The sequence below is a fragment of the Trachinotus anak genome, unplaced genomic scaffold, assembly GCF_046630095.1.
Source record: "Trachinotus anak isolate AG129_WGS33_773 ecotype Australia unplaced genomic scaffold, CSIRO_AGI_Tana_v1 ptg000032l, whole genome shotgun sequence".
Taxonomy (NCBI): domain Eukaryota; kingdom Metazoa; phylum Chordata; class Actinopteri; order Carangiformes; family Carangidae; genus Trachinotus; species Trachinotus anak.
This window is the reverse complement of record NW_027273883.1, coordinates 13,500,136-13,525,774: the sequence shown is the minus strand read 5'-3', so window position 1 is coordinate 13,525,774 and position 25,639 is coordinate 13,500,136. Positions and strand designations below refer to the sequence as shown.

The 25,639-nt window shown below is 42.6% G+C and overlaps 3 protein-coding genes across 4 annotated transcripts; all 3 read right to left on the bottom strand.

Annotated features, from left to right (window-relative positions):
* Nucleotides 1-1,600: 1,600 nt before the first annotated feature.
* On the bottom strand, nt 1,601-4,385 carry gem (GTP binding protein overexpressed in skeletal muscle). Its single transcript, XM_071469879.1, has 4 exons — nt 3,526-4,385; nt 3,061-3,137; nt 2,691-2,895; nt 1,601-2,597 (listed from the first exon to the last, which is right to left on the bottom strand). The coding sequence occupies exons 1-4, from the start codon at nt 3,878-3,880 to the stop codon at nt 2,314-2,316; spliced, it is 921 nt and encodes a 306-aa protein (XP_071325980.1). The 5' UTR covers nt 3,881-4,385; the 3' UTR covers nt 1,601-2,313.
* A 7,768-nt stretch (nt 4,386-12,153) lies between these two features.
* On the bottom strand, nt 12,154-25,384 carry rad54b (RAD54 homolog B). 2 transcript variants are annotated; one of them, XM_071469876.1, is made up of 16 exons: nt 25,270-25,384; nt 24,299-24,449; nt 23,965-24,160; nt 17,990-18,238; nt 17,017-17,316; nt 16,507-16,669; nt 16,132-16,357; nt 15,580-15,666; nt 15,367-15,487; nt 15,148-15,287; nt 14,783-15,073; nt 14,447-14,610; nt 14,031-14,292; nt 13,067-13,133; nt 12,773-12,970; nt 12,154-12,687 (listed from the first exon to the last, which is right to left on the bottom strand). In XM_071469876.1, the coding sequence occupies exons 2-16, from the start codon at nt 24,443-24,445 to the stop codon at nt 12,464-12,466; spliced, it is 2,835 nt and encodes a 944-aa protein (XP_071325977.1). In that variant the 5' UTR covers nt 24,446-24,449; nt 25,270-25,384; the 3' UTR covers nt 12,154-12,463. The 2 variants fall into 2 exon arrangements, with proteins under 2 accessions (XP_071325977.1, XP_071325976.1); XM_071469875.1 differs by having other exon boundaries at nt 24,299-24,452; nt 25,270-25,376.
* Nucleotides 18,555-21,338, bottom strand: LOC139613324 (fibrinogen silencer-binding protein). The gene is made up of 2 exons (XM_071469878.1): nt 20,637-21,338; nt 18,555-20,051 (listed from the first exon to the last, which is right to left on the bottom strand). The coding sequence occupies exons 1-2, from the start codon at nt 21,041-21,043 to the stop codon at nt 19,496-19,498; spliced, it is 963 nt and encodes a 320-aa protein (XP_071325979.1). The 5' UTR covers nt 21,044-21,338; the 3' UTR covers nt 18,555-19,495.
* Nucleotides 25,385-25,639: the final 255 nt, after the last annotated feature.

The window sequence follows — 25,639 nt, the reverse complement described above, 5'->3', positions numbered from 1 at the left end:
TAGAAATCTGCTGTTCAGCACTGAAGTTTCTAATGTCAGTTCAGACTTTGACCTCTGCATCGTTTCCTGTCAGATTTTCCATTAGTAGCTGTGCCTGATAAGGCGCTGTGTGTGTGTAGACAATGGGACTAACAGATTACACTGACAATCCATTGCCTCACAAGAATGCAAAGCTATGGGGTCATTAAGGTTATTCAGCAGGTCAAAGCACAGAGCATGAAAATATTAAACAGCAAGTTCCAGCCCTGCTCATGACATTGGTTCTTGATAAAGTTTCCCACCTCTCAGAAAACATTCAGTCATAAAATATGACTTCAAGGTGACTTACTACAGACAGGTGCCACATTAAAATGAATGAGTTAATAATGAATTGAATGAAAAATTAGTGGAGGAACATAACAATGCCCCCATCTATAGGGCATGAGGCATCATGAAAATTATGTGAATCATATGCTGTGGCCTTCACAGTCACCAGATCTCAACCCAGCTGAACACCTATGGGAGGGCTGAGCCACTGTGTTTGACAGCGTTCTCCACCACAATCAATTAAACACCAAATAAGGGAATATCTTTTAGAAGAGTGATGTTCATCCTCCAGTAGAGTTCAGAGACTTGTACAATCAATGCCAAGGAGCACTGAAGCTGTGCTGGTGGCCCAACACCTTACTGAGACACTTGATGCTGGTTTTTCCTTTAATTCGTCACCTTTCTGTAAGTCTGTTTTGTCATTGAATTTTATCCTTACCTTCATACCCCAGCCTCACATACAACTGGGATTATTATCCACACATCTTGATGCACACGCTGCCATCCCGGGCTGAGAGCAGCGAGCTTTACAAGCTACAGAAAGCTGCTTGGAAACAAGGCAGAGATTTGTATGAATCTGAAACTGCAGACAAACAGGCTGTGAATGAGTCACTGTTTCACAGGTCCACTATTTAACCACAACCTGTGACTGCAGTGCTGATGGTTCAGTGGACGGAGCCATTAATTCAGATGGAAGTGGCTCCATTATGTAAAGCATGAGTCCATACATGCACACTGCTCTGCCTTGATCTTGTGTGCAGGCAGCCAGAGAGATATTGTGTCCAACATGCACCATCACCATCTGCCTGATGCTCCCGGGACTGAACACACAAACACACACAAACACACACACACACACACTTCCTTGGCTGCGCAAAATGTTACCTTGGCAACACATTTTCCTGCTTTTTACCACTTTTCCTGCAAAACTGAGTTGTGGATCCAAGCAGCGTCTGAGCGTGGTGTCACACTGTGACCCAAATCTCTGATCAGTCCCTGAGCAGTCAAATCGCTGTGCCCAATCAGCTAACAGACACACACACACACACACACACACACACACACACACACACACACACACACACACACACACACACAAACACACTTATTCAGTGGACTAATTTTGTTTCTCCAAGTTCAGCTTTAATGTCACCACCTGACTCATCTTTCATCAGCTCAGTTGTGTTGCTGTTAAACCCTGTTTGTGTAACTGTGTCTCTTTTGTGTCAGAGCTGAGTCACACATGGTGATAGCTCAGTAATGAGGTTTGAAATGACACAAAGACAAAAGGAACTTTTTTTTCCACCCAAATCAGATGATGTCACTTTATTTCATCAAGCAACACTGAAACTACGTCAAAGTAGCAAAATACGGTACATTATCAATCTGGTATCTATTTACAGTAAGTGCAAAATACAACACATTATAAATAATGTCAAAGGGACAACTCAATGATCATCATACAAAACAATAGAGACATTAATCACGCTTAATCATCCGCAGCTTTCCACTGGTTATCTTAGCTCTCAGGGACTGACAGTCAACAAATCTGTCAGGGATAAGAGCAAAAGGATGAGGGAAAAGAGGAACAGCTAATATAAATGTCTTTGCTCAAAACACAGAAATGAACAAGCATCACCACCCGTCAGTTCATCTCAAACCTCCAACATCTCTGCCACATAAGCGTGGCAAGTCTTCTCGGCAGGAAACACTTCTTCATTAGCTGATTGTCTCGTCCACTACAAAGGCTGACAAACTGAGCCCTGTCCACTCGGTCAGTCCAGTTTTGACTGCAACATACAAACGGCAGTGTAGAAATGTGTTGCACACCATCCCGGCTGTGCCGAGGCTGGATGTGAACACAGTGAGGACCGGGTTTGAATCACCCAACTTTCAGCCCTTGAGAAGCAGGCTTCTCTCCAGCCCATGGCCTCTAATTCTGCTCTCCTGGCTGTTCACCTGCTCACAGGTTTGGTGAGGAGCTAAAACGAAATTTCTGCCCGGTCCCTAAAGCACAGACAGATCATGGCAGGACTTAGATTTCAGCCAGAAGGCCACACTGGGGTTGTTCTTTGCCACCACCTTGTCGAGGAAACGCTTGGCCTTCTTGGGCAGGCTTTCGCGGCGTGTGTTGCAGCTTATGTGCCTGCGACGTTTGTTGGCTTCCTTGGAGTCTCGGCGCAGACGCAGCTGACGCACTATGCCGCGGAAGGCCTCCCAGACGTTGTGCTGCATGGCAGCAGAGGTCTCGATAAACTTGCAGTCAAACACAGCAGCACAGGCACGGCCCTCTGAGGCAGAAAGTCAAAGATCAGTGCTTGCATATGGAGGAAAACTCACAGTGATTAATGTGCATCACACACAAAGGGATTGTTTCTCCTCACCGCTGGCTGACACCTCTCTGCGCCGCACCAGGTCACACTTGTTCCCCACCAGGATGATCGGCGTGTGCTGAGCAGGACGGAAGCGGCGCAGCGTTATCCGGAGCTCGGAGGCTCGCAGGAACGACGCCCGGTCAGTGATAGAGTAGAGCAACAGGAAGGCATCACCTGTCTGCATGTTGCACTCCTGAGCCCATTCACAGCCAGTCTGAAACACACACACACACACACACACACACACACACACACAAGAAAGGATGTATATATATATATATATATATATATATATATATATATATATATATGTGTGTGTGTGCGTTCAGAGTGATGTGCTCTCTCCTCCGCTCCTCATCAGTCTGTTCATTCCTCTCACCTCTGCATCCCAGGTGTCCAGCAGAGTCACAGTGGCAGCCTCTCCATCCACCTCCACCGTCTTTTCACACGTTTCATCTGAAATTACACATCATATACAAAGAAAATGAAACAAACACAAGAACATTTTTGCATGAGTGAAATCACAGTCCTGCTGACAGCAATGTGTTGGACATAATCATACTATCAACATTTTTAGTTTTATCATTGTATTTTTAACCGTGTGGTACTTAATATGTAGAGACTATGGTCAGACATCGTTTTATTTATTTATTTATTATTTGATTTTATTTATTTATTATGTATTATTATTTGATTTATATTTATATTTAAATAATATGCAGTTTTATAGTCTAGAGAGGTGGTCTCAGGGACTGCTGGCACATTTATGTATCATAAAATAAATAGGCTTAAGACCTGTCGGACAATAATGCTTCAGTAAAGTTAGGCTGTGATGTTTTCTCACCCCCACACAGCTCGCAGTCATCACTGTCCATGCTGTCTGCTGCTCCGGCGAAGATGCTGGCGAAAGCCGTCTTACCGACTCCGCTGGCCCCTAACAGCACCACCCGGTACGGGCTCCCGGGTTCAGTCGGCTCCCCGGCGGAGTCGGTGGAGATGACTGAGTCTGAGGAAGACCAGCTCCCGCGGCTGCTGTCCGACTCCCCGGCGGAGCTGTTGCACGACTTGGAACGGGAGATGCAGGCGGGGACCCGGGCCAGGAGGCTGTCCGGGAGCAGGTGGCTGCCCGGGTCGCAGATGCTCCAGCGGTGGAGCTCGGTCTGCAGGCGGAGGCTGTGCCTGCGCACTGTGGACAGCATGGTGCCGGTAACACAGTTAGGATGAACTGGATGAACCAGCAACGGAGGAATTAAACCGTTTTGCAGAGTCGTGTCTTTGACCTCCTTCACCACAGGAAAAGAAAATCACAATTAAGTAAAAAAAAAATGAGTCGATTTCTTCCTTAAAAGTCGCTTTCACGCCTTCTTACCACTGCGGATAAACATTATGAATGTCCCTCTGATTCCCTCCGAAAACCTTGAACCGAAAAGGTGCCTGAACTCTGAGCCGGAATTATGGTAGAGAACAGCAAAGTCCGTCTGAGTTTCCCACTGCAGTTATACCTCAACAGTTCGCCAGTGCGCCCTCAGAGAGGCTGACACAACCAGATCAAACTCTCTCTACAACAGACGCACGTTCAGGCGCAAAGACGCGCAGCCCGCATTAAAACCACAGTTTAAACATTTGATGGGTAGATCCCGGAGCCACAGTTACAGCTTGTGTCTCCTTGATGTGGAGATCTCCAGCTGAGTGTGTGTCTCTAATGCTCTGATGGGGTTTCCCCGCGGTTTATATACAGAGGAGGAGGAGGGTGGGGGTCATAAGTGGAGCATGGATGTTTACTGTGGTGTGTGGTGGGTATTTACGAATGTGATTCATGTAGCCTACATGCGCTCAGGGATGGGTTACTGCTTGGATAATATTTACACCACAAGAGTATTGAATTGTGCAACAGGGATAAACTGAGGACTGTATAGAGAATTTCGTATATAGGTATATGCTCTGAGTGTATATTATATTGGAAGTTCAGGGAGACATGGGCTGGATACTTGAAACTGCATTTACGCAAGTGCTGTGGTTGAACCAGGGCTTCGTGACTTCTGAAAGAAATGACATTCTTCCACTTAGAAATGAAAGGTTGAATTTATAAGGAACCAAATGCACCACAAGGACACTTTTATTTACATAATTACACACAACACCCACATTTCACTCATGTAAAAGCCACAGATCTTACATAATTAAGACCTGGCATTCTTCCTCTATCTTTTAAAATGATATATTAAAACAACATGTTTTTCAGGAGGTCTTGTCCCATATTGTACTAGCTGATGATTTGTCATACATTACCCTGAAATATGATGACGTGGAATGGTTGATTAAGTTTGATGAATTCAAAGGAGCAAACTTCATTCCTTTACTCCCTTTACTTTAATCTCCAGCAGTGGAAAGCATCCTTCTTGTTGTCTCATCGCTTTCTGACACCGGCATCCAGGCTGCTTCAAGGCAGCTTCTCAGAGGGCATATACTGACCTCTTGTACTGTAAATGCAAAGATGACTCAAGCACTTGGCAAGACTGGTAAGTTAACAGCTGTTAATGCTAATGTAATGCTATGTAGTAATAGCAAAACATATAATCTAAGTTATCTCATTTTGTCTCAAAAGCTTGGAAGAGAAGAGACAGAGACAGAGACAGAGACAGACTATTTTATCAGGCTGTCTGTTGATGACTCCAGTAAACATTAATTATATATTATAGAATATGTTTCATCTGTAATTTATGAATTTTGCTGAAGACGTGAATGGCTGAAAATATGACCATGTAAGTTATGTGTTATTAGCTTTCTTTATTTTGCTTCTTTACTTTCCATTGAAAAGGGAAGGAACAGCATTCTGGAGGTTGTTTATATTCATTTGTGGTGTAATGAAAGCTGATGCAGGCTGGGTATAGCTGTTTGCATAAAAGATCACCATGATCATGACAGGAAGACAGAAGGAGACAGAGATAAAGAGGGGACCCTTGACATCTTGTATCTGCTGTTCCCTGGAGTGAAAGGGCAGCTTTTAGTCTGTGGGAAAAACACCTACTTTGCACAGGCTGCTGTATAAAACATAACTACTCTCAATATTTTATTTTCTTGGCATGTTTAAGCAAACACATCTACACAAAGGCATTTTAGTTCAGACATATGGCCTTTTTGAAAGAGGCTCCACTGAAATTCAGTGTCAGTGTAATTTCTTTTTTTCTGCAGAAAAAGTGTTGTACACAGACATCATGATTTTTCTCTGGACTCCACATTTGTGATGCAATATTCAGCAACAGGTGGAACAGCTCTTGTTTTGCTACCGGCACTGTTTTGTCCACCTACACTTGGAAGATCAGCTGAATGCAACATGAGGTATAAAGAGGAACTCTGAAATCACTCGATGACTTAAACTAGAAAAAGAGTTTGAGGTAAAGTGGATACACCAATAAAAAGATATTACAAAACTTTCAACAAAATACTTTCTGGGATGCATTGAACACCACATGCTATGGAGTTGTGCTTCAGGGTGTTTGAGGAGGATATTTTATTTAATCTCACAACCTAGAGCTGAAATAATTAGTCAATTAATCATTAGGTCTAAAATATTATTCGGTCTTTCAAAAATGATAAACATTCCCTGCTCACAGGTCCTTATCTGTAAGGATTTTCTGCTTTTCTTTGTCAGATATGGTGCTTAACAAAACGAACAAGCAAGCAATCTGATGCTATCATATAATTATAGTCATTAGTTGTAGCCCTATTTCAATGTCAATACAATATAAGAGGAACATGCATTCACTTCCCATCTGCTCAAACTAGAGCCTGATTTAGTTTGTATATGCATTATTCAAAAACTTGTCACAAACACAAATTTATAAATGTTGGCAGAGTCCTGTGTGGGAGCTGATGAAAATAACTAATCCAAACCTCTGCTGCTGCCTGTTCAGCGTGACAAATGATTAACAGACATGACAGATTACAATTTAGGCCAGAGTTTCAATCCAATCTTCATATTTACCTTGACATAAAGCTACTAAAAATCACATATTAGGAGGTAGTATTTAGGGCGGTTAATTTTGAACACTTTTTAACCTTTGTAATAGAAAGGTTCAATAAATACAAAACAATTCAGCAAGGACACAAGCAACAACTTCCAGGAGCATCTCAGAGACATCTCAGAGATACACAAACAATATATTCACTGTGGTTGGAATCATGTAAAATAATCAAATCTATATGCGATCTATGAAGACATGCTCCGATTTTAGTGTCACCAACACTGAAGTGAATGGAGCATTATCAGGCAGAGCCCTGAAGGAAAAGATACAAGAGGTGGCACAAAGCTGATAACAGATTCATATCAAATGAATCAACATGGGTACGTTATATAGCACATTTAATAGCTGGGAGTGAAAACTCAAATCTATTATGCCTGATATCCATGTGTTACTCTTTTCACTATCAGAGGATAACTAAACATAGCTTCCTATCAGGAGTTACTGAATGAAAGCTTGGAGAAGAGACTTAACACGTAAGCCTGATATCTACTGTCAGCACCACCAGTATATTGTTAATGGGTTGGAAACCACCACTCGGTATTTTATGAATAACCCATCTAACAATGTACACAAATTCCCAGTGGCTGCGACCGTGCATCACTTCACGTACTCCCTCAAACATCAGATTTTCATTTGCCAAAGCACTTTGTGTGTGTGAGAGAAAGAGCGACTGAGATCAGGGAGAGTTATTACAGTAATTGTGGGATTATGCTGCTTTTTCGGCTGTTGTTTTTCAGGACTTCTGTATTGGGTTGTGGCCTCACCCACGGGACCTGCTGCTGTGCATTACAGCTCTGATCTGATCTGCCTGACAGATGATTGGGCGACATTAAATCCTTGTTAAGTGCTGGAGCAGGACCAGGGTCAGGAGGATGGGATGGGTGGATGGAGGGGGGCGGGATGGCTGTGCTCTGACCGGCTATAGATTGGCTGGGTGATGTTGATGGCTGTGGGTGGCAGCAGAGTGAGAAGTGCCCTAAACTTTCTGCGATTTATAAAGACCATTCACAAGATCTAAAAATAAGTATACTTGTCTTGTTGCAACTTCATGTGGTGTAGTGGCTTATCCAACCTAACAACCACATTACTGCCAACTAAGAGGCTGCTGGGACAGCAGACACAATAGCTTGCTCAGTATTTAATTACACAGTGCAGAAATCCTAGCTTTACTTATCCAGGGGCAAGATTTGGACTTGTTCACACTCACACACCTACACATTCACACCCAGAAGCTGCTCAGTACAACCCCACTCTGATCTGATAGTCTCTTCTGTGTAAGATAAACCTCTCACAGCTTTTAAAGAGACCCATTCAACAGTGGAAATGCCATTCAGATGGTGTGTAAGGCAAGAAAAAATGCTACATTTTGGCACCGTCTCTCAAAGGAAGAGTAGAAACTGGTCACATACTTAATGTTTTTAATTTACTTGATATAATTTTGTCAAGTACTTCAGTTCAAATTGACAGTTGCTTCGTAAATAAGTTAAGGCTAAATGAATCTATATTTTAAAGAAACTGCACCCAAGAGTCTGTCCTTTTGCTCACATTCATCTGGCCTCAAAACACAAAATTCAGCAGCCAGACGTCAGTCTCCTGCTGGAGAAGTTTGCGTTTGAGAGAAAGTTGGAGACAGAGGCCATTTGAAGGCTACTACAGCAACATTCAGAAGAGGCAGAGAAACTTTGTGTTTTGGCCTTTAACTTTTAGTGGCAGTGACCCTGGTTCAGATCTCTTTTGGTTCGTATGTGGGCCAAGCAGTTTATTATACAATCAAGTCAAAGCATAGTCAGCGCAAGAAGATCTGTTTTAACAGCACAGTTGCAAAGAGCATTAGAGAGCAAGGTCAAGGTCAATCCAAGCCCACCTATACAATATATATCGACATACAGTCTATATTATGTCTGCCTTTAATATTTAGCTCAGTACAGAATGGTCTGTGGGTATTTATGCCACAGCCCTTCAATTATGTATTTTTAACATAGATCTAAATCGTCTGTAGCTGCTGCACATTTCAGGCAACAGATTGCAGTTATTGATGACCACCATTGTGCTGAATACCAGGCCAGATGTCTTTCCTCTGCGTCACCAACACCCAGCCTGACACTGCTTCATCTGCATCAAACCTAACTTCTCCTAACTTTGTTTTGTACACAGTGAACAAGGCAAGAAAATTCCAAAGCAAACGAAAAGTACACTCTCCTCACTCTCTATCATTTTATTGCAATTATATGATTAACCGATTTATAATTTGATCAATAAATGTCTCCAATTTGCTTTTATTGTCCACATAAGAATATAAAACCCAAAAATATTCCGTTGGAATCTGGAATCATAAAACGTGCGTCAAAATAGAAAGTAGTGAGACAAAGGGAGAGTAATCTTAATGTTTGTCTTTGTCCACACAAGGAGGTGATAATGTTGTCATTACACATCAATCCAATAAAAATATCTCTGCTTATTTTGGAAAAGCACATGTTAATAGATAAGATTTTACAGTGAAATGGAGGTGCAAGGGTTTAGAGTAAATTTAGTCAAGATTTTCCAGCTTCTATGCCCTCTATCACTAAACCTCTGAACTATCCATAAAGGGAGCAGAACAGGAGAGAACATGATGTTAGACATGAAATCCTCTGCGCTGTTGAGGATTTCTGAACTCTCTGTCCCTAATGAACAGCTAGATTAATCTGCTGACACTCAAGTATATCCAGTCTAGTGCTATCAATCCTGGAGGCTACATGGAAGCCCTAAAGTACAGAAACACCAGGTCTGCTCAAGGCCTGTGAAGCTTGAGCATCAATGATTCTCAGACTGATACTGAATGAAATATAAGAACCGTGACCTCAGTGAAGGTTAATACCAGATGTTTCACCATCTACAGTACATTCAGATCTTCCACAGAGGCCCTGGGATCACAGGGAATAAACTTCCAATCTGTTCAATTCAGTCTCTCCATCAAAACAACTGTATCCCTTTTCCCCCTCCGGCAGTGGAAAGTCATTCATTCAATCCATCACCAGGTCTTTGAGCTGACGGGGCTAGAACGCACGGCTTAAAAGAGGGATTGGCAATGCGGCCAGCGGCGGCTCCTAAGAGCTTTGCACAGACAGACAAATTCTGCCTCATGCACCCACCAGCACATGGCCTCTGATACTGTTAGAGAAGTGATTTGGATCAATATCCTGCTTGGACGAGTGACGCTCGTCTGTCAGACACGTGTCCCATACCAATACCAAAGAGCCGAGACACAAAATGTGATTGCCCTGAAACAACAAACAGCTTCTTACATTGCCTAAGTCTAGCCAGGGTAGTAGCTGTAGTAAGTTGCCTGGTGACAGTTGCTATGCCACCACTGGTTTCAGTCTGAGCCTCTTTAATGTTTGGACTCATTGACGTGTGTTGTGGTTAAGATGTGTTTTTTTGGCCACGCTAGCTGCTTGGCTCGAGGGATGGTCTGACAGTCAGCTGGTCCAAAACTTTGGTCCAGACTGAAATATCACAACAACTATCCGGTGGATTATCATGAGATTTTCTACAGACATGGTGCTTCATGTTGCCTAGAGCACGAATCCTCATGACTGTGGATGAATCCCTGACATTTCCCCTATTGCCTCATGGGGTCCTCATTTGTGGTTCTACATGAAGGACTGGAAGGACTGTCATGAAATCTGTTACAGACATTTATGTCCCCTTGAGGATGATTGTAATCAATTTGATGATCCCTTTACTTTTCATCTACACCATTACCAGACAAAAATACCTAAATTTTTAAATTCTTGCAAAATGAAGTTTCTTTTGTGGCATTGTCACCTTTTTATTGGACAGCTCATAATGAAGAGGCAGAAAGGAAAGGAAAAGGAAAAATAAGGGAATGACAAGCAGCAAAGATCCCCAGCAGGACCTGAACATGATCATGTGGTATCTGTAGGACATTTTTTAACAAAACAAACAATTTAAAAAAAATCATGCACTGGTTAAATTTCACAACTCCGACTATATTATGTTTTTCTTGGGCTTTTATGATAGTGAAATGAATATGAATATTAATTTTTGGTCGAACGAGACATTTCTAAGACATCACCTCAGGCTGTAGGAAACTACAATGGGCTTTTTTTTCCTTTGCTGAAATTTGATAGACCGAACAAGTGAACTGATTGATTTGATTAATCATTTGGGGAAATTCTAGTTAGTTGCAGTGCCAGTGAGCACGTTAGCATGGTGATGTTAGCATTTAGCTCAAAGTATTAGTGTGCCCAGTACAAGCTTACAGAGCCACTAGCCTGGCTGTAGACTCTTATCCACTTTTACTATCCTAAACTGATGAGCTTCCAAAAGGCCGACACTGAATCCCACACAGAAAACTATATTATTAATACAATAGGTAATATTTAAAAGTGCTATATGTTCAGTTGTCTGCCGCCAAATGTGGGTTTCAGCCATTGTTGCAAGACAAGAGGTTAGAATAAACCCAATCAGAGCTACCTCATCATCCTGAACTGAGGGCAGACTGGATGCTACAGTGACTCACTATTGCAAAGCAGTATTATGAGCTGGGGCAGGCCAGGGCTAGCGAGCTAGCATGCTAACTTCACATGAGGCTGAAAACTTTGAAGCTTGGTCTAGAACTTAGATTAACAGTTTAAATTCACACTTTGCCCACAGAGAAACAGCGGGTGTCTGCATTATCGCCACACTGTCTCCAGCACGGTGCACACCATGATCGGGAGCAGAGCTTCAACTGCCATACAGCATAAAGGGAAAGTTTAACATCCGAGACCCAGTTATTACCCAACAAAGTTGCTTAACAATCACACAGAGCGGTGATCATCCAATAACTAATAATTACCCTTTTTATGTAAAGACACACATTGTATTGGCGCTCAGTCAATCTGACAGACCCAAACACAAATCATATGTGAATTCAGGGCATGCACACACAGATGCACACATAGCAACACACAACTACATAACTCCCACGCAGCGGGTTTGTGTTGAAGAGCATGAACAGACTAGTGTTATCCAAATAACAGACTGAACAGATTGCAGTATGTCCCATAACTAAAGCCCAGCTGATTTACTTGACACTAATGTGAAAAGTCGTTAGATAATAAACTGACATTAAAGCACACAAAGTGAGGTAAAAACACACTTGTCCTTTTTGCCTTGATTCCTCAATCACAACATTCACATTCAGGTGGCATACTCACTATGCAGACAGCCATGAACTAGATTCTTATACATTTTCTCTACTTATCACCCATCATCTGTGTCACAACATAAATCGTCTGACACAGATAATATCACTCCAGATGCACACAGAAGTACCTCTCCTGCATATTTATCCACAGTACGCGGGTATAAAACATATCTGGTACAGAAACACTTCCAATCTGTCAGATTTATACAACATGAAGAAAAACACAGAAAAATTCTTCAGTCAATAACAAATGTTCAGCTCTTTAAAAACCTGTTTATTACACACACATCCTTCTTAAATGTCATTTTTAAATGAAATTTCTTTGAATAAATAAAGAAAATACAAAGACACTCATGACAAGATACAGAATCTCAACAGTGTCATTTCGTTTGAAACAGTTGGAAACTGTATTGTTGTTATTGGCAAGTTGTTACACGTGCAGCAGTTCAGTGTTTAGCCACATATTGTATCCAGGCTGCAGACAAATCCCAGAGAGGCTGAAGACAAACATGTAGAAGAAATATGTGTGTGTGTCTCTATCTGAAGTGTAATCTAGTGTGTGTTTACTGAGCTGTGTGGGAGATGGTGGTCTGGAAGGCAAAGGTGATGTTGTTTCGTGCGTGATCGAGGTAGGGGTCTGAGAAGGTGTGTGTGTCACCAGAGAAATGTCTCCATTGCATCAGCTCGGACATGCTGAGATGCTTCTGCGCTGTCCCCTCTCTACGGTCACCTTGACGACCGAGCTGGCATGACCTATCAGACACCTGGTCCTCCTCCTGTACGACAGCTGAGAATGACAACAAAAGTGAGCTAATGAGTCTCAGTGAAGTCAAATAGTGGTGCTATTGCGTGGGGGATGTGTATGGGCCTACCCTGGACTGATCCGTCCATGCTGCAGCTGCAGTTCAGCAGGTCATGAGTCAGAGATGGCGTGTCCGTCAGGCTGAAAAGATCTCGCAGTTCATTGGTGGAGAAGCTGGTGTGCTCCGCCCCTTTGCCCAGGTCAACCACAGTCCCAGAAAGCCCCTGTTTGGACACCTGTCTCTGGAATATACGCTCCTCAATGGTACCTACGAGGAAGTAGAACACACCCAGACATAAAACTGCATATCAGTTTTATAGTATGTTCAATTTCTGGCTCATTGTGTGTGTTCGTGTATTCTGACCTGCAGTGAGGAGACGGTAGATGTGCACAGTCTTTCTCTGTCCATCTCTCCATACTCGAGCCATGGCCTATACACAGTACAGAAAGAAATGTTGCAGTGGACAATGACACACATGTACACAGTACCACCTGGTGGATAGAGATATATATCAGTGTGTTACTGTACAGTATGTGGGTGCTTTCACACCTGTAGTTTGGTTGATTAGGAATAAGGAAAAAGACCCACTGTTGTTCACATTGACGTTATTCACATCGACTTTGAATATTGACATCGAAGATATCAACAGCTCTGAGTATGAAGTCCGGTAACTCATTAACTGAACAGTTTGATAATGTCATCATCAGGACACGCCTGGGGGAATCAAATTCTGGTAATAAACAGCTTGTTATTCACTCACTTTTTAATGTGGAGCTTCCAAAAGACATGGAGTAGAACAACACACCTGTATTTGAACCTCTTTCAATTTTCTAACTGATCATGTAAAATCCCCATAACCAGGTGAGGCACATACTTGTGGCTATGGTTACCAAATTATTTGTATAGATGTATATGTTGTTTGTACAGATTGCTCATAAGATTGCTTCCTTAATAGTTCATGTTCAGCAGATGATTTAATTGTAGTTCAGCTTTTGAACTCATGCTAAAATCACATCTCAATCTACAATGATAATATCCTGAAGTGGATCCAGACCCTCCTTTACAAGTGGTTTCAGTTTGATTGTTTCAAATGACAGCTTTCATGACAGCCCAACAAATCCTGCTAAACAGGCAAACACACAAGAGTTCTTTTGTATCAAACCAGACATATTAGTTGTGACAGCCCAATCCACATTTGTGTTTAGGAAAGACAGAGAGAAGAGTAGCAAGGTCAAAGAAAATTGCATTATGGACTTTAAACTTTGTTGTCATGGCTGTCTGTGGGTGTGGGTTTGTGGGTGTGGGTGGGTGTGTGTGTGTTTCTTACCTGAATGTCATTGGCAGGGTTCCAGTCAATATCATACAGCACCAGGTGGGAAGCACCGATCAGATTCAGCCCCACCCCCCCTGCTTTAGAGCTCAGCAGAAACACAAAGTTCTGAGAATAGGAGCTGTTAAAACTGTCAACCAGTCGCTGTCTCTGGCTGGTGGGTGTGTGTCCATCTAGTCGGCAGAAGGTGTAGCCCATGTGCACACACAAGTCCTGGAGCAAATCAAGCGTCTGAGTGTAGTTGGACACCACGACCACCCTGCAGGGGCACAGACACACTGTCAAATCTACAGATACACATACATACATGCATATATACATATACAGACAAAACTACACTACACTCAGGTAAACGCAGGTATTTCACTCACACACACACACACACACACGCACACACGCACACACACACGCACCTGTCTGAAGGGCTGAGCTGTTTGATGGCAGCCAGCAGGTCTGACAGAACAAGGAGTTTTCCAGAATCAGCAGTGCTGAATCCTCCTGAAGAGTAGGATTCTGGGAAGAGATCTACCAGACCGTCATATATTGAATTCTCCACTGATCCATGGTCTGTTCTCTCCTGAAAAAAGGACAACAAAGTCCTCACAGTTAGAACTTAGTTTGAACTGGGATTTGGCCAAATCTCCAGGCACACACACCTTTACCACAGAACATACTGCCCACAATAATGCTCAGAGTTTTGTTTGTGAGACTGCTGACACTCGTCTACCAACTAATAAAAAACATGTAACCTTGACAGTGGAGTGGAGCAGACCAGGGTGGTTACAGAGCTTCTTCAGTGCAGTGATGCAGGCAAGGTGTGTGTGAGTTTGTGTGGCGCTCTGAAGGCAGGCTCTGAAGACTCGATGGCACAGGAGATGCCTGTAAAGCTCTAGCTGGAGAGGGGATGGGTCACAGAACAACGTCCAATCGAGACGAGGAGGGAGGTAGCGGTTAATGATTTCCTGCGTCCGCCTCAGGATGAACATGCCAGTCAAGCGGGAGAGCTCAGCTGCTCGCTCTTCTCCTAAAACTCTCTCCTCCTATTGGCAGAGAAAGACATGAGATCTCTCTATACAAGGGATGCAGATTCACAGAAAGACAGAGGGAGCATTACCTCTGTGCAGGACGGTTGTCTGGAGCGTAGAATTGGCTCCTCATACACTTTCCTATAGCCAGTTGATGACCCAAGAATCCCTGGGTTAACAAAATCTATAATAGCATAGAACTCCTGCAGGTCATTCTGTACTGGAGTTCCTTCAAAACACAAAGACAATTTGTTATAAAACCTTTACAATAAGTCCTCCCATCTCTTTCAGACACAGCAAGCATGTACCTGTAAGTATGACCCTGCGATTACAGCTGAGGCTACTGAGAGCAGAGGATGTTTTGATGCTGCTGTTCTTTAATCTGTGACCCTCATCACAAATTACAAGACCAAACTCCACTTTTTGCACCTGGAGACAGAAGGAAAATAAAATATAAAACCACGTTTCAACTGGTGCATTTGAAACATTATGCTTAAAAGCGGGACTTGAAGTAAACATACCTGCTCCAGGCAGCGTAGCAGCATCTCATAGCTGATCACTAGAACGCTGTGCAGAGGAGAAGACACAAACTGCTCTATCCTGTGGTCCTATATGTCAACAAAGAATGTATACTAATGACTTCATATATGCTAGATTAATGTAAATGATTGATTCTGATGCTTTTATAAAAAGGTATTCAAAAGTAAGTCAAGAGTAAGTCAAAAAATTAAAACAAGAAAAACCTGATCAGAGTGAATTAAGATTTACATAAAACAAAACACTAAATGGAAGAAGACAGAAGTAAGAATGCGCATGTGGATTATTTAGCATCTTCAGGAGGGAGGGCATTAGTATTACCATTATTGTGATTATTACTATTATTATTATTAGTACATTATTTTATTAGTTCTTGCTATATTCTCTTACACGTAAAGCAAAATGAGCTTACTCATAATGAAATGTGCTATATGCATACGGTAGAACTTCTGATATGCTAGAAATTTCGCTGCTCACTGTCATCTTGGAAAGATTGAGCTTCATGTAAATCCAAAAAATAGACCCCCCCCACCCACCTGATCCACAGTGAAAACAGATATCCTCTCACGCCCCAGCCACTTGTTGAACTCTGCACCCCAGTTCTGCACTAGGCTGCCAGGTGTAACCACAAGGACACGCTTAGCAACTGGTTTCCCACCGTACAGCCCCTGCTTAAGCAAGGTCCAGGACAGTGCCACGCTCTGGAGGGTCTTCCCCAGACCCATCTCATCAGCCAGGATAGCACCGTAGCGCCCCACAGCCCTGAAGCGCACACACACAGATGAACACAATCTATTAGGAATCTTGATGATGGCTGTGATTACGCGTCCAGCTGTGACGCTAAAACTGATTCATTAAGATGTTCTTTTAACAGCATTTGACAAAACACGTTACAGGAGCAGCTCCTTCACCTCATGCCCATGACACACTCATAGAGGAAGAGCAGGCCATCTCTCTGGTGAGGCCTCAGGTGAGTGGTCAGGTATGGGTCAACCACAACATCCACTACAGGAAGCCCTGACTTGTTATTAGACCACTGGTGGTTGGGGGATGGACGAGGCATCACAAGTGCACCTGAGGATGTACAGTGTTTACACAACATTTCTAGATGAAAAGTTTTGTATCACAGCAAAATATGGTGACATATTTGATCAAGTCTAAGTGTCATTTTGCTGTAGAACTATTTTATGTTGCTGTCAGATGGTCTATCAAATTACTGCAACACCACAAATAAACACTATGATGAACAAAACAAGAAAATCAAAGTATGCATTTTATTAACTGTCCTGGACATTTGAAGAGAAAGACTTTACAAGGCATATATGCAAAACCACAAATGGGAGTTTATGCATCCAGAATAATTAATTCATCTAGAATGACCTCTATTCCAAGAAGTAAAGTTTCTGATTTATACTATATACCTGGTGCTAGGGGATCATGGCGTGGTCTATAGGTTTGTTCCTCCTCTGGTTTGGTTCCTGGATGCTCTGCTCTTCCTACCTGGGTTGGGGGGCAGAAAGGTTTGGATGCAAAACGACGAGGAGGGGGTGGAGCTGACTTTGTGTGTGGCTCCTCTTTCTCTATTTGGACCTCTTGGAAACAACGTCCCCTTGCAAAGTCCTCAGCAGAAATGACCCCCATCACCTCCACCTCCTTCCCACCAATCATCAGGGTCTGTCCCTCAGAAAGAGAGGCCAACTCTGACACCTTGTAGCCACTACCTGCACAAAAACATGCAAAAACATACTCACTGAATTGACTTTGTATGTTGGAAGAAATTATCTACTCTTGCACTTCTCACAACTTAAGTAAATTATATCAATCTAAATTAGGGTTAAACTAATTGCCTGATTATTTTCCATATCCACGAGTTCTATTAGAGCACAGTCATAGACACAGATAGCCATGGAGAAAATATTAATAGTGGCATAGAACAGTCACATGTATTTCCACTGCTAGTCTCAACGGTGTAATAGGTTCAGTAAACCAGCAGAGCAGTTCTACAAGAGTGACAACAGCACAACTGAACAATTAAATATCAGATTTAAATAAGTTAAAACTTACAACCAAACAAATAATGCTATGAATAACATAACACAGTAGATTATAGATTACATTTTATAGAGAATGTGATCCGTCAGCTACTTTTTAAGACTGAGCTTAAAATCCAAAAATCGCAATACAATGTAGTGCATAATATTTACGGTCAGCCATTTATCAAGTTAGTGTGAAATTTATGCACTATACCATAAGTGTCCTCAAAAATTCCCACCGTGAAAAAAAAGAGTTGCCAGTGGTACCTACACTACTTACTTCTACTGTACTACAAGATCTGCTTTTTCATCCATCACACAAAATTTGACAGATTGACTGAACAAACAAAAAAGGTCTCACCTTTGCCGATATCCTTTCCCTCCATGTCTTTAAGTGTGGCTGTGCGCCCTCTTGTCACCAAGACTGCATCGCCCTCCCAGCGCTTGTGTTTCTTCTTACTGGCCTTACACCACATCACACTGAGGTAACGCACTCCATCCTGACTGCGGGCAGAGTCTGAACCTGCAGTTCCATTACCACAGGCTGACCTTACAGGAGGCTGCAGGGTTTGAGGAGACTTGGGAGTCACCTGAAGATAACTATTCACTTCTGTAACACAAAGACAGTGGAAAAAACAACAGAATCAGCAGAGCCACATCAGCAGAGGTCACTGTTGCACTGAGTCTACACATCATACTAAACCTTTAACCAGGATGACAGTCCCCCTTCATATTCACACACCTGGAACCTCGAGTGCTCCTCGGCTCAGAATGAAAATGCAACAAACATGTTTGACATGCACAAGGCTGAGACAGCTGTAGCAACATGCAACAGTGCAAATGTGAGTTTATCTGGTTACCATGTGATCCTTTACTACTAACCTTTAGGGATGTCTGACGGAAAAAACACAAGACCAGTAGAATACGTTCATATTTTTTTTAATAGAAATAAGCAAACATATGGACAAACTTTAAAAGAAATTGACAATACTTGTATACTAACATTACAATACAATCAATTACATACTTTAAATAACAGTAACATCACAAAACCAGTACCACATCTCCCTTCTTCTGTTCACTCAACTGGCCATCAATTCAGCAACCAAAATGAATTTCTGACTGACCTTGATGCACTGAATTTGTCATTATTAGCATAACACATTAAGGCCTTTGAAAGTGAAACTTGTGCTCAAATCCAGCTATGTCTGAAAATTTCTCCACTGATCTGTTTTCTTAACTTACAAAATTAAAATGAAATGCTTATGTTTATCACATCTTACTTCTAAAGATGCCAGATTAGGTGGACATCTTCAACAGGGCACTAAACAATCTCCTTGATATGATCTGGGCAGCAGACTGTCACAAACCTGTCTCTCTAGAATATCATTACAATAAATGCCTTCACAATAAATGTTGACAATCTTGGATAATAAAGATCATTAATGCCAACCTAACATCCTCATAGATACATACTGATGGCAGAAAAAGAACCAGCAAGGTACAGATCAGTCACTACTACAAATATTCCCTTCCAAAATCTGGACACCAACATTTATTTTACCTGTTTTGGCCCGTCACAGTGTTAGTTATGTGAGCATTTACAAGATTTGTTGCCTTTGCTGTCAATAAGTGCAGGAATGATGATGGCTATCTAACCCTGATGAGCAACATGATGACCGATGGCAACACAAGTCAGCCCTATCCTTCAATATGAAACAGGCTATCAGTGTCTGTATGAGGCACTATGTTTCTAACAGAAATTCAAGTTCTGAAACAGCTCTCAAAAACAAAACTAATGAGCTTGATTGCTGCTCAGAGCCTCTCTCTGTTCGACACCGGCAACAAATGAGTGTGTTCATGCTTGTTATAGAGGAATTGGCAATCCGTGTCTCAGTCGGGCAGCCTTTAGTTTCTCCACTTTGATCTTGGCTCTCAGAAGCTCCTCCTCCAGTTCCTGCTTCCTCTTCAGCCCCTCCCTTTTCTCTTCCAGGTACAAGGCAACCTTCCTGTGATTGGCTAACACTAGCTCGTGCTCCTCTTTGGCAAGGTGCAGAGGGCGAAATCTGTCGGGCTCATGGTGGGGGTATATGTCGTTAGGGTAGAGGTCGTGGCGTAAGGGCAGCGGCGAGGTGGAGAGTGGGATGTTAACAGAGGAAGGGGTGGGAGACAGGGATGCTTCGTAATCGTGGACGCTGCCCAAGTCCTGCTCTCCGTCCCGCTCCTGGCCTTCATCCAGCCCTGGCCCTGTGTGTGTGGAGAGGATGGAGAGGTCTGGCGGTGGTTTTACATCCTCTTCAGGGTCCAGCTGGACCACCTCATGGGGGATACTTGGGACAGCTGCTGAGTAATCCTGGAGTCCAGCCAGAGAAGAGCTGCTGCCAGGATGTTCAATTGGAGAGTTGTGTTTGCTGTATATTAATCTACAAATGGAAAGAAGCATAAAAATAAGTTAGACTAGAGTGTTTAAACTACATTTACTGAGCATCTACATCTGTTGGTGTAAATGCACACTAAATAAATCAATCGTAGGATTATCTTATTAATCAGAGCAGACGCATAAATTACAATTTTTTTTGGCTGCTTGTCACAGCGGGTAAGCAAGTTCTAAACACAAGCTGTTTTGAGATAAGTATTTGTCTCAAAACAGCTTAACAAAAAATGCTAATTGACAGATTAATCAATACAAAATGCTGAGTATTTTCTGTGTGAATGTATGCCAACCAAAGCACAAACTACTACCAGTAAATGATGGCGGGACATGCTGCATTTACCATTGAACCTGACGATAAACAGAGTGTGTGTATTCTGAGTGAGCTTGGGAAGGGTGAGTTCAGCCCCTCCCCTCCCTCCTCTCCCAACAGTTGAAACAGTGTCATGACTACATTCTGTTTTGGAGCTAAGGATGGATGTCTGTGTTTACTAAACTCCAACCTGACTGTTGTGTTATCCCTTTCGTTCTTTATTAAAATGTGCACTTGTCTTTGAATGCATATATCACATTGTACCTGCGCAGTGCCTGGTCCTTTTCGTGGATGGGCACATGTTGAAACAGGTGAGGGATCATCTCCATAATTCTCCTGGTTGGTTCAGAGATGCTCGCTCTGTACTCTGGCTGGGCGTGTCTCCGCTGCATCACTTCCTGCTTGGCTGACTCCTTCAGCCTCTTGTAGAGGGTCCTGAGGCCCTGAGCGGTGCGATGGGGTCTGTCCCCTCCCAAGGCGTTGTACTGCTCAGCCACGGTGTCCCAACACTTGTTCTTGTCAACGATGACTGCATGTTTGTTGGTGTGCTCCTCCAGGATGCGGATGTGAGGACGGACCAACTTCAACAGGTCCAGCTTCTCAGAGAGGGTGAAGTTGGAGGAGCGAGCTTTACCCACCATACTGGACAGAAACACAGAGCTGGACGCCATCTTATAGCATAGCGGACTCACACAGACCAAGTCAGGCCTATGGCTGTCACCCCCTCAGCAACCACACTCAGTACTGTGGTCCTCCACTCTCCCCACCTGTCTTTTTTTGTCCCTGCTGCTGGCTTCTCTTGGTCCACGGTGATAAAGCTACCACTGGTCTAACTCCCATGCATGTCTCATCTGCCCTCTCCCCTTCTTCTCTAAATCAAGCATAAGCTGTGTCTAACATGTGCATGGATTCATACACTACTTCTGGCTTCCCTCTCAGCTACGTTGCAAAACAAAAACAGGCTGTGCAGCACACAATAAGAATCAGGCTTAACTAGGCCAGCCTCGTTTAGGCCCCCGCCTACCGCGGAGGGCTTCGGATGAATTCCTCCCAGCTTAGGCTGACGTAGCTAAGCCGCTTAAACCCAGCCCGACCTACTTACAGCTCGGTCTCTGTAAACCCCAAACCGAGCACAGCACAGAGCAGAGCACACTGCCTCTACAATATAAAGAGAGACGGCAGCTGTGGCTCCGTGCCCTGTACAAATGGGGTAAACAGTCTCCAAACAGCGTGTGACAGGTTATTGGGGGGTCAGGAGTCTATTTTCCTTAAGTGAGTGAGGTTTTGAAATAGCGCTGGCTTAACTAACTGGGTGGGGGAGGGGGGTTTTGGGAGCGTGCTGCGCATGTCCGTCAAAACACTGTATGGTGGATGGTTACAATAAACCTCAGCTCTGCGATACAAACACCGACTCAGATTATCACAAAAACACGTGTTCTGATAGTGTGTGGAAACCGTGCCGAGCCGTGCGTAGAGAGAGTGTGTGAGCCGAGTGTTTCCACGGAGGAAAACAGCGGCACTAGTTGCTCCTGCAGACCGGGGAGCGGTGGCTCACTGATCCCGAGCACAGTCCTAATCTGCCCGGCGCTGCCACCGCACTACCCCGCTAATTTGCATAATGCTGGACCTGCTGTCACCGAGCCTCAGCCCGCCTGGTTTAACATCTATATTCAGTGTGTGTGTGTGTGTGTGTGTGTGTGTGTGTGTGTGTGTGTGTGTTATTATTAGCCACAGAGACGGGACAGTGAAGCACCGTACAAATGAGAGAGCGCTGTCACTCCGGTTCACCCTCGTCAGTAAAACACGGTTATATGTGGGAAAAGAAATATGGTGACAAACGAGGGAAACGAGGGACATTTAACTGGAGCACACAGGTCTTATATTTGCACTTGAATGCCGGTTCGTAATTACCCTGCGGTCAGATCTCGACGCTGTCTTGTTGTGACCGTGTAGTTGATGTTTACCAGAAGAATCTGAGTAAGTGTGAGAATAAAAATAAGATGGCAAGAAGTAGGCTGTGGCTCTGCATTTAAAACTACCAGGGTTTGTGGTGAGTTAGAGACGACTCACTCCTGTCTCTAAAAAGGCAACAGAAACAACATCTGAGAGGTCTAGGTTCATATAAATCATCTTTCATGACTGAGATAAAATCCCTTTGTAATGAAATATTATATTTTTGCAGAGAGGATTAATTCGTTGTTATATGCAGTCTGTTAATGGTCAGTTTTTTCAATTGGCATCTGAATAGGAGATGCATTTTTCTTTTCTTTTTTTTTTTCACATTTCCATAATTTTCCCCACATCAGCTTATATATTGTTCATCAATATACTGAGTAAACTACCATTCAGGGGATTCTAGTATCAAGTAAAGCATATAAAGGATATGTTTAAAGCTGCCTCCTCATTTCTCTGATTCTGTAAAGATGTGTCTCTACAATGTATGCAGTGATTTGCATCAGCTTGTTTACTTTTTTTAAATTTTTGTATAGGAAATAATGACGGGTAATGCATGTAACACTGAAGGAGGTACTACAAGGTGCATCAAAGTAAGCACAACACTGGACTCCTGATCCAAGATGGATATCATTTTTTAAGTTATCACAACAGGATGGATCAGCTGCATGAGGAATTTAGTAAAGCAGTAAACGCAACAGGGCAAACACTTATATTATTATATTATTAAATGTATTATTATTACTCATTATATACATCACACCAATGATTACGTTGATATTCTCTTCTTTTACACAAGAGAAGAAGGAAGACACATAGGTAAATAAAATGTATTAATTACTCTGTATTATATTGTATATTTGGGTTTTTCTTGAACAATGTATGTGTACACTCATTGTAAATAATCTAAAAAAGACAATTGATAAAAAAATAAATCAATTGAGAAACAATAGTGACTAAATGACCTACATCTAATTAGAAATGGCCTACTTCCTGACTGCTCTAAATGGCTAACTGTAGCAATAAACAATTTTATAGTTGATGCTTGGACACTTGAAGACACTCAGCAGCCACCATGAAAGGGAAACAACAGCTTGTGACAGAATATACAAACGTTTTGAGAAATTTAAGACCTAAAAAGTATATTTACATTGTCAGCAGCACACATGAGATCAGTCAGACCTTTCTCCTGTAATGATTGCAGCTTATGGAGGACATTTTGAGTATCAATATTGTATCAATGAGGGCAGTGAATATGCATTCCCCTAACTCTCACAAACAGCACTTCATACAAACTTGGCTGTTATGATATCAGTATTACTGTAACAGGTATTGGATTTTCCGGCAAATACAAATGTGAAAAGTGATCATCCTGCGACTGTTATTTTGTTACGTACACAGCTTTTATTTCCTTTGCATTATTATTTGCCTGAAGAAGACTTGTGTTGAGACAAAATGCCACTCAATAAAACATAAAGAAGTTCTGATTTCAGCATGCAGGTGCTTTTCTATTCTCACTGCTATTTATTGTATCCAGCACCAACCAACAAGGCCTCAACTTGTTGGTGCATTGCACTCTGCAAATTGCTATTTTTGCCCACAGCACGTATTGTTTCAGCCATAAATCTTTGTGTCTTACCTGCTGGTCTGTTGTCCTCTGCACAGTCTCTGATGCCAGTCTCAGGATACTCCGTCTCTGCCTCATTTTCCTTACTTTCTGTTGCACTGAGAACTCGAGCCAGAGCCCTGGACAGGGCTGGAGTAGCCTGTGCTGCTTTGGGCTGGACATCACACGTTGATCTACTCGGAGCTGGTGCTGCTAGACTTCTCTGCACCTGCTCGATTAAAGGAAGAGAAAAGAACATTTAAAATCTGAGGAAATTTGAAACGACACTGGATAAGTTATGAAGACGATGGGAATCAAATGAATACTGAGGGATCAGACTGCAGGTAAAACGTGGTGAATAATTTACCTTTTCCAGTGCATTGCCTAGTACAGGTTTAGGGATCAGGGGCTTGGATTCAGCCACAAGACATGAAGTAGACACTCCGGGAGGCATAAATCGAGGCTTTTTCACTGCATTACCCAGGAGCTGGCTGGGAGCTGCTGAGCGCCTCATTCTTCTACTGGCAAACAAAAACAATAAAACAACATAAATGTAAACCACAATAATCTATCTCCTGCAGATAGAAAGCAATGAGTATCAACATTAAAATTAAATGTAGCAGCTAATTAGATCATGACAAACTTATAATCACATCTGCTAACTCAGTGGTCCAGGAACACCCAGAAACTAATTCATTACAACCTCGACACAGTTTCGATGTCTTTCACAACTTATCACACACATATACCAAACCCTGTTTTAGTTTCATCTGCACAAATACATCTCAATTTCCATCACAATTTCCCTCCTATTTCATGTCACTATGTAAGATTTATGTAGACTTTGGCTTTGATAGCTTGTGTTGGACATTTAACACTTTATTAACACATACAGTATATGACACCATGTAAAAATGACTGTAAACAGATTTATAGTGGACACACATAAGATATATAAGTATAAAATTTACTTTTTTCAAGATAAAATCTGTACTATGTGAACAGCGAAGTGAGCCAGTGATTTTTTTGGAGATAAAACTAATGCGACCCATCAATCTTAGTCTTCTCACATATCTGTATAAGTTTCTATACGATGGTTTTCGACCCTTTTAACATTTCTGAACATCTTCGACGTAGAAAAGGGAGCCGGCGACCCCTGGTTAACAATCAGTCTCTCAACCCATCAAGCTCTGCGGCGACATCAACCTGTTACATCGCTAAGGCAGGTTAGCAAGCTAGCTAACCCGCTAGCTACAAACACTCGCCGACACTGCTGACACGGTTTAAACTCGGCTGTAATGTCATGCTGGGTAACGTGTGACAACTTGTCGTACATACCTGGACGAACTAAAAGTTTGATAAAATCAGTTCAGGTCGCACATTTTCCCTTAATACCCGCTAAACTCGTCTTGACTCGTCCTTCCTTTAACTCTCGTTTCTCCCGCTGAATCGTTTGAAGAACCTGATTGGTTGCGCCTCCTCAAGGGGCGTGGCCGAGCAGAGTCGGATGCGTTTGGTATCTAATGTCACCAGAGTTCAGCGCTGACATGCTTTGCATTTGCATTTGCATTTTCTGCAACCCGCCGATCCCTGAGTTATAAATTGAGCTCACCGAGCATGTTCAGAGACTGACCTCACTTCACCCCTTAAATAACAACCATGGGTAATTTACCCAGAAGAATTAATTTGTGAGAGGAGTTTGTAGTGG

Bases quoted from the DNA above. Each gene is read 5' to 3' on its own strand.
- gem (XM_071469879.1), bottom strand. From the start codon at position 3,880: ATGCTGTCCACAGTGCGCAGGCACAGCCTCCGCCTGCAGACCGAGCTC. The intron at 2,896-3,060 runs GTGAGAGGAATG...TGTGTGTTTCAG, and splicing joins TGGACACCTGGGATGCAGAG to ACTGGCTGTGAATGGGCTCA. The intron at 2,598-2,690 runs GTGAGGAGAAAC...TTTCTGCCTCAG, and splicing joins CAGAGAGGTGTCAGCCAGCG to AGGGCCGTGCCTGTGCTGCT.
- LOC139613324 (XM_071469878.1), bottom strand. From the start codon at position 21,043: ATGGCGTCCAGCTCTGTGTTTCTGTCCAGTATGGTGGGTAAAGCTCGC. The intron at 20,052-20,636 runs GTACAATGTGAT...TTCCATTTGTAG, and splicing joins AAGGACCAGGCACTGCGCAG to ATTAATATACAGCAAACACA.
- rad54b (XM_071469876.1), bottom strand. From the start codon at position 24,445: ATGAGGCGCTCAGCAGCTCCCAGCCAGCTCCTGGGTAATGCAGTGAAA. The intron at 18,239-23,964 runs GTAAGACACAAA...TTTGTGTTACAG, and splicing joins AGAGGACAACAGACCAGCAG to AAGTGAATAGTTATCTTCAG. The intron at 15,488-15,579 runs GTATGTTTACTT...TTCTGTCTCCAG, and splicing joins TGCTACGCTGCCTGGAGCAG to GTGCAAAAAGTGGAGTTTGG.